This window comes from Carcharhinus amblyrhynchos, unplaced genomic scaffold, assembly GCF_965287045.1.
Source record: "Carcharhinus amblyrhynchos unplaced genomic scaffold, sCarAmb.v2.hapA chromosome_1435, whole genome shotgun sequence".
In the NCBI taxonomy this organism is placed as follows: domain Eukaryota; kingdom Metazoa; phylum Chordata; class Chondrichthyes; order Carcharhiniformes; family Carcharhinidae; genus Carcharhinus; species Carcharhinus amblyrhynchos.
In genome coordinates this window covers 5,001-20,165 of record NW_027651175.1, presented here as the reverse complement: position 1 = coordinate 20,165, position 15,165 = coordinate 5,001, and the positions used below count along the sequence as shown (strand labels likewise).

Here is a 15,165-nt window from a genome sequence, read left to right as displayed (position 1 = left end):
GAGGACTGAGTTGAGGAGGGACTTCTTCACACAAAGGGGTGGAGGATCTGTGGAATCCCCCTGCCCAGTGGAGGCTCCCTCGTTTTGAGACAAGGATAGCCTACTCCTGCTCCTATTTCGTATGAGAGAGGGCAAGAGAGGGAGGGAGGGAGGGAGAGAGGGATGGAGGGAGGGGGAGAGGGGGAGAGAGGGATGGAAGGAGGGAGAGAGGGGGAGGGAGCAGAGACAGGCACTGCTGGTCCAGAAACTACAGGGGAAGGTAGCAGAGGGAGGGACGGAGGGAGAGGGAGCGGGGGAGGGAGAGAGAGAGTGTGTCACCCCCTCAAGACCCCTTGCCCCTGCCTCCCCTCCCATGTCTCACCCGGGACCCCCTCTACCAACCCATGTCTCCCCCCCCACCCGCCCCCGGGACCGTCTGTCTCCCCCCGGGACCCTCTGTCTCCCCCACCCCGTGTCTCCCCCGGGACCCCCCCTCTCTCCCCTCCCCGTGTCTCCCCCAGGACCCCCCTCTCTCCCCACCCTGTGTCTCCCCTGGGACCCCCCCCCTCTCTCCCCTCCCTGTGTCTCCCCCGGGACCCCACCCCTCCCTGTGTCTCCCCCGGGACCCCCCTCTCTCCCCTCCCCATGTCTCCCCCCTCTCTCCCCTCCCTGTGTTTCCCCCGGGACCCCCCTCCCTGTGTCTCCCCCGGGAACCCCCCTCCCCTCCCCATGTCTCCCCCGGGACCCCCGTCTCTCCCCTCCCCATGTCTCCCCCGGGACCCCCCTCTCTCTCTCCCCCGGGACCCCCCTCTCTCCCCTCCCCGTGTCTCCCCCAGGACCCCCCTCTCTCCCCTCCCCGTGTCTCCCCCCTCTCTCCCCTCCCCGTGTCTCCCCCTCTCTCCCCTCCCCGTGTCTCCCCTGGGACCCCCCCTCCTCTCCCCTCCCTGTGTCTCCCCCGGGACCCCCCCTCTCTCCCCTCCCCGTGTCTCCCCCGGGACCCCTGTCTCTCCCCTCCCCGTGTCTCCCCCGGGACCCCCCTGTCTCTCCCCTCCCCCTGTCTCCCCCGGGACCTCCCTCTCCCCTCTCTCTCCCCTCCCCGTGCCTCCCCCCGGGGACCCCCCCCTCGCTGAGGCCTTGTGTCTGTCCCCACAGTTGGTCCAATACAAGAGAAAGTGTGGAGACCTGGAACAGCAGCTGATGGTGAAAGAAGCTTCGTATCGAGAGATGGAGGTGAGACCGAGAGAGAGAGAGAGAGAGGGGAGGGGGCTGAATGGCCTCGTCCTGTTCCTGTGTAACAGGCTGGAGAGAGAGAGAGAGGGAGAGAGGGGGGTGGGCTGAATGGCCTCGTCCTGTTCCTGTGTAACAGGCTGGAGAGAGAGAGAGAGAGAGGGGTGGGCTGAATGGCCTCATCCTGTTCCTGTGTAACAGGCTGGAGAGAGAGAGAGAGAGGGGAGGTGGGCTGAATGGCCTCGTCCTGTTCCTGTGTAACAGGCTGGAGAGAGAGAGAGAGGGAGAGAGGGGGGTGGGCTGAATGGCCTCGTCCTGTTCCTGTGTAACAGGCTGGAGAGAGAGAGAGAGGGAGAGAGGGGAGGGGGCTGAATGGCCTCATCCTGTTCCTGTGTAACAGGCTGGAGAGAGAGAGAGAGAGGGAGAGAGGGGGGTGGGCTGAATGGCCTCGTCCTGTTCCTGTGTAACAGGCTGGAGAGAGAGAGAGAGGGAGAGAGGGGGGTGGGCTGAATGGCCTCGTCCTGTTCCTGTGTAACAGGCTGGAGAGAGAGAGAGAGGGGGGTGGGCTGAATGGCCTCGTCCTGTTCCTGTGTAACAGGCTGGAGAGAGAGAGAGAGGGGTGGGCTGAATGGCCTCGTCCTGTTCCTGTGTAACAGGCTGGAGAGAGAGAGAGGGGTGGGCTGAATGGCCTCGTCCTGTTCCTGTGTAACAGGCTGGAGAGAGAGAGAGGGGTGGGCTGAATGGCCTCGTCCTGTTCCTGTGTAACAGGCTGGAGAGAGAGAGAGAGAGAGAGAGGGGGGTGGGCTGAATGGCCTCGTCCTGTTCCTGTGTAACAGGCTGGAGAGAGAGAGAGAGAGAGAGAGAGGGGTGGGCTGAATGGCCTCGTCCTGTTCCTGTGTAACAGGCTGGAGAGAGAGAGAGAGAGAGAGAGGGGTGGGCTGAATGGCCTCGTCCTGTTCCTGTGTAACAGGCTGGAGAGAGAGAGGGAGAGGGGTGGGCTGAATGGCCTCGTCCTGTTCCTGTGTAACAGGCTGGAGAGAGAGAGAGGGGTGGGCTGAATGGCCTCGTCCTGTTCCTGTGTAACAGGCTGGAGAGAGAGAGAGAGAGAGAGAGGGGGGCTGAATGGCCTCGTCCTGTTCCTGTGTAACAGGCTGGAGAGAGAGAGAGGGAGAGGGGTGGGCTGAATGGCCTCGTCCTGTTCCTGTGTAACAGGCTGGAGAGAGAGAGAGAGAGGGGGTGGGCTGAATGGCCTCGTCCTGTTCCTGTGTAACAGGCTGGAGAGAGAGAGAGGGAGAGAGAGGGGTGGGCTGAATGGCCTCATCCTGTTCCTGTGTAACAGGCTGGAGAGAGAGAGAGAGAGAGAGAGGGGGGGGTGGGCTGAATGGCCTCGTCCTGTTCCTGTGTAACAGGCTGGAGAGAGAGAGAGAGAGAGGGGGGGGTGGGCTGAATGGCCTCGTCCTGTTCCTGTGTAACAGGCTGGAGAGAGAGAGAGAGAGAGAGGGAGTGGGCTGAATGGCCTCATCCTGTTCCTGTGTAACAGGCTGGAGAGAGAGAGAGAGGGAGAGAGGGGTGGGCTGAATGGCCTCGTCCTGTTCCTCCGCTCGATTCCCGTTTGTGTTTGAACGGAGTGGAAGTGGGGGGGGGAGGGGATGGGGGTGCGGGGAAACCGCTTTGGGATCTTTCTATGCAGTGACTGCTATCTCTCTCTCCCCTCCCTCCCCCCACCCAGCTCTCAGAGAGTGTCCGCTTCCAGGAATACGAAGAGGAACAGGTTCGGAGCCTGGAGAACACCCTGATTCGTCTGGAGGAGCAGCAACAGAGGTGGGTAGAGAGAGAGAGAGAGAGACCACCCCCCTCCCCCCCCCCAACAACCCTACTACCCCCACCCCCCCACTCCACCGTGCCCCCCCCCTTCTCCACCAACTCACGGGCAGTGGGGGAGAGGCTGCGGGGAGATGGGGTGGGTTTGGAAGGGTTGGGGGGGGGGGGAGGTTAAGCAAGGACGCCCCACTCCACCCCACCCCACCCCACCCCACCCCCTCCCCACCCTCTCTCTCTCCCTGCTATCCGGAGGGGTCATGATGTGGATATGTCGGTGTTGGACTGGCGTAAACACAGTAAAAAGTCTGACGACACCAGGTTTTAGTCCAACCTGTTTATTTGATAATAGACTCACTAGCTTTCGGGGTTAGCCCCTTCGTCAGGTGAATGGAGAGTCCTGGCCTCAGACGGAGCATATAAAGCACAGACAGTTTAGAGATTACTGATTAGAATGTGAATCCTTACACCTAACCTGCTGTTCAAGACCTGAAGTGGCTGACAATGTGAGTGGAAGGAGCGCTGATCACAGGTTACAGAGATGTGTATTGTCTCCAGACAGTACAATAAGTGAGGTTTTGCAAACCCAGGCAAGTCACAGGGGGGTTACAGATAGTGCGACATGAACCCAAGATCCCTGTTGAGACCTTCCTATCCATCCCATTCATCATCTTATACGTCTCAATGAGATCTCCCCTCATTCTTCTAAACTCTAACGAGTACAAGCCTAGTTTATTCAGCCTCTCCTCATAGCTCAATCCCCTCAACTCCGGTATCAGCCTAGTAAACCTCCTCTGCACTCCCTCCAGGGCCAAAATATCCTTGCGTAAGTACGGCGCCCAAAACTGCACACAGTACTCCAGCTGCGGCCTCACCAATGCCCTATACAGCCGCAGCAAGACCTCCCTACTTTTATATTCAATCCCCCTCGCTATGAAGGCCAGCATCCCATTCGCCTTCCTGACCACCTGCTGCACCTGCAAGCTGGGTTTTTGCGACTCATGCACAAGGACCCCCAGGTCCCTCTGCACCGTCGCCTGCTGCAGTTTTTCGCCCCGTAAGTAATAATCCTTCCTACCATTATTCCTACCAAAGTGGACCACCTCACACTTGCCAACATTAAATTCCATTAGCCTCTTCGTCAGGTGAATGGAGAGTTCTGGCCTCAGACAGAGCGTATAAAGCACAGACAGTTTAGAGATTACTGATTAGAATGCGAATCCTTACACCTAACCTGCTGTTCAAGACCTGAAGTGCCCGACAATGTGAGTGGAAGGAGCGCTGATCACAGGTTACAGAGATGTGTATTGTCTCCAGACAGCACAGTGAGTGAGGTTTTGCAAACCCAGGCAAGTCACAGGGGGTTACAGATAGTGCGACATGAACCCAAGATCCCTGTTGAGACCGTCCTCACGTGTGCGGAACTTGGCTATCAGTCTCTGCTCAGCGACTCTGCGCTGTCGTGAAGGCCGCCTTGGAGAATGCTTACCCGAAGGTCAGAGGCTGAATGCCCGTGACCACTGAAGTGTTCGCCAACAGGAAGGGAACAGTCTTGCCTGGTGACTGTCGAGCGATGTTCATTCATCCGTTGCCGTAGTGTCTGCATGGTCTCCCCAATGTACCATGCTTCGGGACATCCTTTCTTGCAACGAGGGAATTGCTTGATAGAGCGGACGCAACACGGTTTCATTAAAGGGAAGTCGTGTCTGACAAATTTACTGGAGTTCTACGAGGATGTGTCTAGGGCGGTGGATAGAGGAGAGCCGGTGGATGTGGTCTTTCTGGATTTTCAGAAGACGTTTGACAAGGTACCTCACAAGAGGTTATTGCAGAAGGTCAGGGGACATGGAGTTGGGGGTAGGGTGTTAGCGTGGATAGAGGATTGGTTGTCAAATAGGAGGCAGAGAGTGGGGGTCAATGGGTGCTATTCGGATTGGCGGTTGGTGACTAGTGGAGTGCCCCAGGGGTCGGTGCTGGGGCCTCAGCTATTTACCATTTATATAGATGATCTGGAGGAGGGGACCGAGTGCAGGGTGTCGAAATTTGCTGATGACACCAAGATTGGGGGAAAGGCAAATTGTGCGGAGGGTGTGGAGAGTCTGCAGAAGGATCTAGATAGGCTGGGCGAATGGGCCAGGAAATGGCAAATGGAATTTAATGTTGGCAAGTGCGAGGTGGTCCACTTTGGTAGGAAGAATGGTAGGAAGGACTATTACTTACGGGGTGAAAAACTGCAGCAGGCGACGGTGCAGAGGGACCTCGGGGTCCTTGTGCATGAGTCGCAAAAACCCAGCTTGCAGGTGCAGCAGGTGGTCAGGAAGGCGAATGGGATGCTGGCCTTCATCGCGAGGAGGATTGAATATAAAAGTAGGGAGGTCTTGCTGCAGCTGTATAGGGCATTGGTGAGGCCGCAGCTGGAGTACTGTGTGCAGTTTTGGGCGCCGCACCTGCGCAAGGATATTTTGGCCCTGGAGGGAGTGCAGAGGAGGTTTACTAGGCTGATACCGGAGTTGAGGGGGTTGAGCTATGAGGAGAGGCTGAATAAACTAGGCTTGTACTCGCTAGAGTTTAGAAGAATGAGGGGAGATCTCATTGAGACGTATAAGATGATGAATGGGATGGATAGGATAGAGGTGGAGAGACTCTTCCCGCTCAGAAAGGACAGTAGGACTAGGGGGCATAGCCTCAAGATAAAGGGGGGGTGGTTTAGAACGGAGTTGAGGAGGAACTTCTTCACTCAAAGGGTGGTGAATCTCTGGAATTCTCTGCCCGTTGAAGTGGTGGAGGCTACCTCGCTAAATATTTTTAAGACGCGGGTTGATGGGTTCTTGATAAGAGAGGGGATTAAGGGTTATGGGGAGAGGGCGGGAATGTGGAACTGAGCCACGACAGATCAGCCATGATCTTATTGAATGGCGGGGCAGGCTCGAAGGGCCAGATGGCCTACTCCTGCTCCTATTTCTTATGTTCTTATGTATCGGGTAGACAATGTTGGCCGAGTATTTACCGTGTACCTGGTGGATGGTATTCTCACGTGTGATGATGGTATCCGTGTCGATGATCCGGCATGTCTTGCAGAGGTTGCTGTGGCAAGGGTTGTGCGGTGTTGTGGTCACTGTTCTCCTGAAGGCTGGGTAGTTTGCTGCGAGCAATGGTCTGTTTGAGGTTGTGCGGTTGTCTGAAAGCTAGAAGTGGGGGTGTGGGGATGGCCCTGGCGAGATGTTCGTCTTCATCAATGATATGTTGAAGACTCCGGAGAAGATGTCGTAGCTCCCCCCCCCAAGCGGGAAGCCTGTCTACCCCTCATTCTTTCTTTTGGGGGGGGTGGGGGGGGAGCTGCCCCAGTTTTTGTGTCACCCGGGAATGGGTTTCTCCGGCCGGAATTTAGCCGCCATGTTCGTCCCAGAGTAGAGTGGGGCGGGAGGGGAGAGAGGAGAGGGGCAGAGTGGCCTCTCCCGTGGCGATTTTTTTTTTTTCCGTCCCCCCGCCCCTCCCGGGATTAGTTCCTGCCTTTCCCCAATCTCAACCGAGCCGGAACCTTCTCCCCCACAGGTGCTCCAGCCTCGCCGAGGTCAACGCCCTCCTGAGGGAGCAGCTGAACGAGGCTAACTCGGCGAACCGTGCCCTTGGCGAGGACCTGAGGAAGCTGACGGAAGACTGGACGCTGGCACGGGAGGAGCTGGACGTCAAGCAGGCCGACTGGAGGCGGGAGGAGGAGGTGAGGAGGGGGGGGGCCGGCATACCGATCATAGAGAAGGAAAAGGAGAGAGGGTGCGGGATGTGGTGTTACAGTCACAGCGAGGGTGTAGAGAAAGATCAGCTTAATATTTGATTCATTATTGTCACTGGGATACAGTGAAAAGTATTGTGCACTGTGCAGACAAAGCATACCGATCATAGAGAAGGAAGGGAGGAGGGTGCAGGATGTGGTGTTACAGTCACAGCGAGGGTGTAGAGAAAGATCAGCTTAATATTTGATTTGATTTATTATTGTCACTGGGATACAGTGAAAAGTATTGTTTCTTGCACGTTATACAGACACAGCATACCGTTCATAGAGAAGGAAAAGGAGGAGGGTGCAGAATGTAGTGTTACAGTCACAGCGAGGGTGTAGAGAAAGATCAGCTTAATATTTGATTTGATTTATTATTGTCACTGGGATACAGTGAAAAGTATTGTTTCTCGCGCGCTATACAGACACAGCATACCGATCATAGAGAAGGAAAAGGAGGAGGGTGCAGAATGTAGTGTTACAGTCACAGCGAGGGTGTAGAGAAAGATCAGCTTAATATTTGATTTGATTTATTATTGACACTGGGATACAGTGAAAAGTATTGTTTCTTGTGCGCTATACAGACACAGCATACTGATCATAGAGAAGGAAAGGAGAGGGTGCAGAATGTAGTGTTACAGTCACAGCGAGGGTGTAGAGAAAGATCAGCTTAATATTTGATTTATTATTGTCACATGTAATGGGATACAGTGAAAAGTATTGTGCACTGTGCAGACAAAGCATACCGATCATAGAGAAGGAAAGGAGAGGGTGCAGAATGTAGTGTTACAGTCACAGCGAGGGTGTAGAGAAAGATCAGCTTAATATTTGATTTGATTTATTATTGACACTGGGACACAGTGAAAAGTATTGTTTCTTGCGCGCTGTACAGACAAAGCATACCGTTCATAGAGAAGGAAAGGAGAGGGTGCAGAATGTAGTGTTACAGTCACAGCGAGGGTGTAGAGAAAGATCAGCTTAATATTGGATTTGATTTATTATTGTCACTGGGATACAGTGAAAAGTATTGTTTCTTGCGCGCTGTACAGACAAAGCATACTGTTCATAGAGAAGGAAAGGAGAGGGTGCAGAATGTAGTGTTACAGTCACAGCGAGGGTGCAGAGAAAGATCAGCTTAATATTTGATTTGATTTATTATTGTCACTGGGACACAGTGAAAAGTATTGTTTCTTGCACGTTATACAGACACAGCATACCTTGTTGACCAGCAAGGGGCATGCATGCGGCAGGTTGTAGTGGGCTGCTCTTGGACGTTGCTTCGGGAGTTGCCTATTGCTTCATGTCGTTAGTGTGCTTGAACTGGACCATCTCGAGGGCAACATGACAGCTCAGAGACTATCTCTGTTACTGTGCGGACACATGGATTTGGGCCTGTGTCTGTGGGAGTTTGCACGTTCTCCCCGTGGTTGCGTGGGTTTCGTCCGGGTGCTCCGGTTTCCTCCCACATCCCCCCAAAGATGCGCTTTTAGGCTGATGGATTGGGTAACAAATTGTCCCTATATTGGACCTCCCTGATCCTCGCACATTAGGCGTAGACTAAAATCATGAATAGGTCACTGAGACAATGGGACGGCGGCGCGGGCTCGTTGGGCCGAAGGGCCTGTTTCCCGTGCTGTGTTGTTCTTTGTTCTTTGTTCTTTGTTCATACCGATCATAGAGAAGGAAAGGAGAGGGTGCGGAATGTAGTGTTACAGTCACAGAGAGGGTGCAGAGAAAGATCAGCTTAATATTTGATTTGATTTATTATTGTCACTGGGATACAGTGAAAAGTATTGTTCCTTGCGCGTTATACAGACACAGCATACCGATCATAGAGAAGGAAAGGAGGAGGGTGCAGAATGTAGTGTTACAGTCACAGCGAGGGTGTAGAGAAAGATCAGCTTAATATTTGATTTGATTTATTGTCGTCACTGGGATACGGTGAAAAGTATTGTTTCTCGCGCGTTATACAGACAAAGCATACCATTCATAGAGAAGGAAAGGAGAGGGTGCAGAATGTAGTGTTACAGTCACAGCGAGGGTGTAGAGAAAGATCAGCTTAACGCGAGGTGGGTCCATTCAAAAGTCTGACAGCAGCAGGGAAGAAGCTGTTCTTGAGTCGGTCGGTACGGGACCTCAGACTTTTGTATCTTTTTCCCGATGGAAGAAGGTGGAAGAGAGAATGTCCGGGGTGTGTGGGGGGGGTGGGGGGGTCCTTGATTATCCCGGCTGCTTTTCCCCCCCCCGAGGCAGCGGGAAGTGTAGACGGAGTCAATGGATGGGAGGCTGGTTTGTGTGATGGGATTGGGGGCTACATTCACCACCCCTTTTGTAGATCCTTGCGGTCTTGGGCACAGCAGGATCCCAGACCGAGCTGTGATCCAACCCAGAGAGAATGCTTTCTATGGGGGGCGTCTGTAAAAGTTGGGGAGAGTCCGTAGCGGACATGCCAAATTTCCTCAGTCTTCTGAGAAAGTAGAGGCGTTGGTGGGGCTTCCTTAACTATAGTGTCGGCATTGGGGGGGGAACCAGGACAGGTGATCTGGACACCTTGAAGGTCTCTCAAACCTTTCTACTCGGTCCCCGTTGATGTAGACAGAGGGGGGGGGGGGGGCAGGTTCTCCTTTACCCTTCCTGAAGCCGATGACCATCTCCTTCGCCTTGTTGAGGGAGACATTATTGTCCCCGCACCCAGTTCACCAGATTCTCCGTCTCATCCCTGTCTCGTCGCTGTGTGAGATCCCACCCACCGCGGTGGACGGGGTCATCGGCAAACTGGGGAACGGAGTTGGAGGGGGGATTTGGCCGCAGGGTTAGAGGTGTATGAGGAATATAGCGGAGGAGGCTGAGAACACAGCCCAGCGAGGCAGCAGGTCTGACAATAAATGTGGAGAGAGAAAAACAGACCCTGGGCGACTCAGATATTGGCTCCGGTCTCTTTCCATGGATGTTGACAGATCGACGGAGATTTTCCAGCGATTTCCGTTTCCAGCGTCCGCACTGTTACGCTTTGAAAGTTTATTTATTAGAGTCACAAGTAAGGTTTACATTAACACCGCAATGAAGTTACACATCTTTGGACACTAAGGGACAATTTAGCATGGCCAATCCACCAAACCTACACATCTTTGGACACTAAGGGACAATTTAGCATGGCCAATCCACCCTAACCTACACATCTTTGGACACTAAGGGGCAGCTTTTCACAGTAACTTAATTATTTAAAGTTTAATTTTATTTATTATTGTCACAAGTCGGTTTACATTAACACCGCAATGAAGTTACTGTGAAAATCCCCCTAGTCGCCCACACTCCTGTTGGGGTTACACTGAGGGAGAATTTAGCACGGCCCCAATGCACCCCTAACCAGCACGTCTTTCAGACTGTGGGAGGAAACCGGAGCACCCGGAGGAAACCCACGCAGACACGGGGAGAATGTGCAGACTCCGCACAGACAGAGACCCGAGGCCGGGGAATCGAACCCGGGTCCCTGGCGCTGTGAGACAGCAGTGCTAACCCACTGTGTCACCGTGCCCCCCCCCCCCCGGGGAATCGAACCCGGGTCCCTGGTGCTGTGAGACAGCAGTGCTAACCCACTGTGTCACCGTGCCCCCCCCCCGGGGAATCGAACCCGGGTCCCTGGCGCTGTGAGACAGCAGTGCTAACCCACTGTGCCACTGTACCATCCGCAGTGAGAGGGGAAGGATTTGGGGATATCACCCAGCGAATTAACCCCAATCTCTCTGTCTCTCTCCCTCTCTGTCTCTCTCTCTGTCTCTCTCTATCTCAGAGCTATAACAGTTATCTCTCAGGTGAACATGACCGCTTCCTGTCGCTATGGAAACGAGCCGTCAATCTGCGACGCCAGTTTGTGCAAATGAAAACTGCGACGGACAGGTCAGTGACCCCTGACCCCTGACCCCCAGTAACTGACCATTTAGCATGGCCAATCCCCCCTAACCTACACATCTTTGGACACTAAGGAACAATTTAGCATGGCCAATCCCCCCTAACCTACACATCTTTGGACACTAAGGGGCAATTTAGCATGGCCAATCCCCCTAACCTACACATCTTTGGACACTAAGGGACAATTTAGCATGGCCAATCCACCTAACCTACACATCTTTGGACACTAAGGGACAATTTAGCATGGCCAATCCCCCTAACCTACACATCTTTGGACACTAAGGGGCAATTTAGCATGGCCAATCCCCCTAACCTACACATCTTTGGACACTAAGGGACAATTTAGCATGGCCAATCCACGCTAACCTACACATCTTTGGACACTAAGGGACAATTTAGCATGGCCAATCCACCCTAACCTACACATCTTTGGACACTAAGGGGCAATTTAGCATGGCCAATCCACCCTAACCTACACATCTTTGGAGACTAAGGGGCAATTTAGCATGGCCAATCCACCCTAACCTACACATCTTTGGACACTAAGGGACAATTTAGCATGGCCAATCCACCCTAACCTACACATCTTTGGACACTAAGGGACAATTTAGTACGGCCAATCCCCGTAACCTACACATCTTTGGACACTAAGGGACAATTTAGCACGGCCAATCCCCCTAACCTACACATCTTTGGACACTAAGGGACAATTTAGCATGGCCAATCCCCCTAACCTACACATCTTTGGACACTAAGGGACAATTTAGCACGGCCAATCCCCCTAACCTACACATCTTTGGACACTAAGGGACAATTTAGCATGGCCAATCCACCCTAACCTACACATCTTTGGACACTAAGGGACAATTTAGCATGGCCAATCCCCCTAACCTACACATCTTTGGACACTAAGGGACAATTTAGCACGGCCAATCCACCCTAACCTCTCTGTCTGTCTCTCTCTCTGTGTCTCAGGGATCTTGCAGAGGGGCGTGCTACATTTGCCCGCCTGGCCAGCTCTCTCCAGGCTGCGTGCCTGGGCCTGGGGGGTAACCTGCGGGTGGAGGAGGCAGGGAAGTCGCTCACACGGGTGAGGGAGCAGGCCAGAGTGGAGAGCTTGGAGCAAGAGGTAAGGGAGAGGACGCAGGAGAACCTCCAGCTACAGGTCAAAAACCAGGCACAGCAAGCAGAACTCAACGCCAGGTGAGACTGGTCCCTGTATAACACTGGGGTACAGGGGGACGGGTCTGTCTCTGTATAACACTGGGGTACAGGGGGACGGGTCTGTCCCTGTATAACACTGGGGTACAGGGGGACGGGTCTGTCCCTGTATAACACTGGGGTACAGGGGGACGGGTCTGTCACTGTATAACACTGGGCTACAGGGGGACGGGTCTGTCGCTGTATAACACTGGGCTACAGGGGGACGGGTCTGTCTCTGTATAACACTGGGGTACAGGGGGACGGGTCTGTCTCTGTATAACACTGGGGTACAGGGGGACGGGTCTGTCTCTGTATAACACTGGGGTACAGGGGGACGGGTCTGTCTCTGTATAACACTGGGGTACAGGGGACGGGTCTGTCGCTGTATAACACTGGGGTACAGGGGGACGGGTCTGTCACTGTATAACACTGGGGTACAGGGGGACGGGTCTGTCGCTGTATAACACTGGGGTACAGGGGGACGGGTCTGTCACTGTATAACACTGGGGTACAGGGGGACGGGTCTGTCGCTGTATAACACTGGGGTACAGGGGGACGGGTCTGTCGCTGTATAACACTGGGGTACAGGGGGACGGGTCTATCTCTGTATAACACTGGGGTACAGGGGGACAGCTCTGTCGCTGTATAACACTGGGGTACAGGGGGACGGGTCTGTCACTGTATAACACTGGGGTACAGGGGGACGGGTCTGTCTCTGTATAACACTGGGGTACAGGGGGACGGGTCTGTCGCTGTATAACACTGGGGTACAGGGGGACGGGTCTGTCGCTGTATAACACTGGGGTACAGGGGGACGGGTCTGTCTCTGTATAACACTGGGGTACAGGGGGACGGGTCTGTTGCTGTATAACACTGGGGTACAGGGGGACGGGTCTGTCTCTGTATAACACTGGGGTACAGGGGGACGGGTCTGTTGCTGTATAACACTGGGGTACAGGGGGACGGGTCTGTCCCTGTATAACGCTGGGGTACAGGGGGACGGGTCTGTTGCTGTATAACACTGGGGTACAGGGGGACGGGTCTGTCTCTGTATAACACTGGGGTACAGGGGGACGGGTCTGACACTGTATAACACTGGGGTACAGGGGGACGGGTCTGTCTCTGTATAACACTGGGGTACGGGGGACGGGCCTGACACTGTATAACACTGGGGTACAGTACTGGTGGGGACGGGTCTGTCGCTGTATAACACTGGGGTACAGTACTGGTGGGGATGGGTCTGTCGCTGTATAACACTGGGGTACAGGGGGACGGGTCTGTCACTGTATAACACTGGGGTACAGGGGGACGGGTCTGTCACTGTATAACACTGGGGTACAGGGGGACGGGTCTGTCTCTGTATAACACTGGGGTACAGTACTGGTGGGGATGGGTCTGTCTCTGTATAACACTGGGGTACAGTACTGGTGGGGACGGGTCTGTCGCTGTATAACACTGGGGTACAGTGCTGGTGGGGATGGGTCTGTCACTGTATAACACTGGGGTACAGTACTGGTGGGGATGGGTCTGTCGCTGTATAACACTGGGGTACAGGGGGACGGGTCTGACACTGTATAACACTGGGGTACAGAGGGACGGGTCTGACACTGTATAACACTGGGGTACAGGGGGACGGGTCTGTCTCTGTATAACACTGGGGTACGGGGGACGGGCCTGACACTGTATAACACTGGGGTACAGTACTGGTGGGGACGGGTCTGTCGCTGTATAACACTGGGGTACAGTACTGGTGGGGATGGGTCTGTCGCTGTATAACACTGGGGTACAGGGGGACGGGTCTGTCACTGTATAACACTGGGGTACAGGGGGACGGGTCTCTCACTGTATAACACTGGGGTACAGGGGGACGGGTCTGTCTCTGTATAACACTGGGGTACAGGGGGACGGGTCTGTCGCTGTATAACACTGGGGTACAGTACTGGTGGGGATGGGTCTGTCGCTGTATAACACTGGGGTACAGTACTGGTGGGGACGGGTCTGTCGCTGTATAACACTGGGGTACAGGGGGACGGGTCTGTCACTGTATAACACTGGGGTACAGGGGGACGGGTCTGTCACTGTATAACACTGGGGTACAGGGGGACGGGTCTGTCTCTGTATAACACTGGGGTACAGGGGGACGGGTCTGTCGCTGTATAACACTGGGGTACAGTACTGGTGGGGATGGGTCTGTCGCTGTATAACACTGGGGTACAGTACTGGTGGGGACGGGTCTGTCTCTGTATAACACTGGGGTACAGGGGGACGGGTCTGTCGCTGTATAACACTGGGGTACAGTACTGGTGGGGATGGGTCTGTCGCTGTATAACACTGGGGTACAGTACTGGTGGGGACGGGTCTGTCGCTGTATAACACTGGGGTACAGTACTGGTGGGGATGGGTCTGTCGCTGTATAACACTGGGGTACAGTACTGGTGGGGATGGGTCTGTCGCTGTATAACACTGGGGTACAGTACTGGTGGGGATGGGTCTGTCGCTGTATAACACTGGGGTACAGTACTGGTGGGGACGGGTCTGTCACTGTATAACACTGGGGTACAGTACTGGTGGGGACGGGTCTGTCGCTGTATAACACTGGGGTACAGGGGGACGGGTCTGTCGCTGTATAACACTGGGGTACAGGGGGACGGGTCTGTCACTGTATAACACTGGGGTACAGGGGGACGCGTCTGTCGCTGTATAACACTGGGGTACAGTACTGGTGGGGACGGGTCTGTCGCTGTACAACACTGGGGTACAGGGGGACGGGTTTGTCACTGTATAACACTGGGGTACAGGGGGACGGGTCTGTCTCTGTATAACACTGGGGTACAGGGGGACGGGTCTGTTGCTGTATAACACTGGGGTACAGGGGGACGGGTCTGTCACTGTATAACACTGGGGTACAGGGGGACGGGTCTGTCACTGTATAACACTGGGGTACAGGGGGACGGGTCTGTCACTGTATAACACTGGGGTGCAGGGGGACGGGTCTGTCTCTGTATAACACTGGGGTACAGTACTGGTGGGGACGGGTCTGTCACTGTATAACACTGGGGTACAGGGGTACGGGTCTGTCACTGTATAACACTGGGGTACAGGGGGACGGGTCTGTCACTGTATAACACTGGGGTAAAGGGGGACGGGTCTGCCGCTGTATAACATTGGGTACAGTACTGGTGGGGACGGGTCTGTCGCTGTATAACACTGGGGTACAGGGGTACGGGTCTGTCACTGTATAACACTGGGGTACAGGG

The 15,165-nt window shown here is 54.5% G+C and overlaps 1 protein-coding gene across 1 annotated transcript in view; it reads left to right on the top strand.

Annotated features, from left to right (window-relative positions):
* Positions 1 to 1,131: 1,131 nt before the first annotated feature.
* Positions 1,132 to 15,165, top strand: part of LOC145340796 (rootletin-like) — a gene marked incomplete at both ends in the record, with an annotated part of 18,603 nt that continues 4,569 nt past the window's right edge. The window contains 5 exons of the mRNA XM_080185259.1: positions 1,132 to 1,209; positions 2,936 to 3,027; positions 6,577 to 6,742; positions 10,587 to 10,693; positions 11,681 to 11,908. Of these exons, the coding sequence (XP_080041385.1) occupies positions 1,132 to 1,209; positions 2,936 to 3,027; positions 6,577 to 6,742; positions 10,587 to 10,693; positions 11,681 to 11,908 (671 nt within the window). The remainder of the gene's footprint in view (positions 1,210 to 2,935; positions 3,028 to 6,576; positions 6,743 to 10,586; positions 10,694 to 11,680; positions 11,909 to 15,165) is intronic.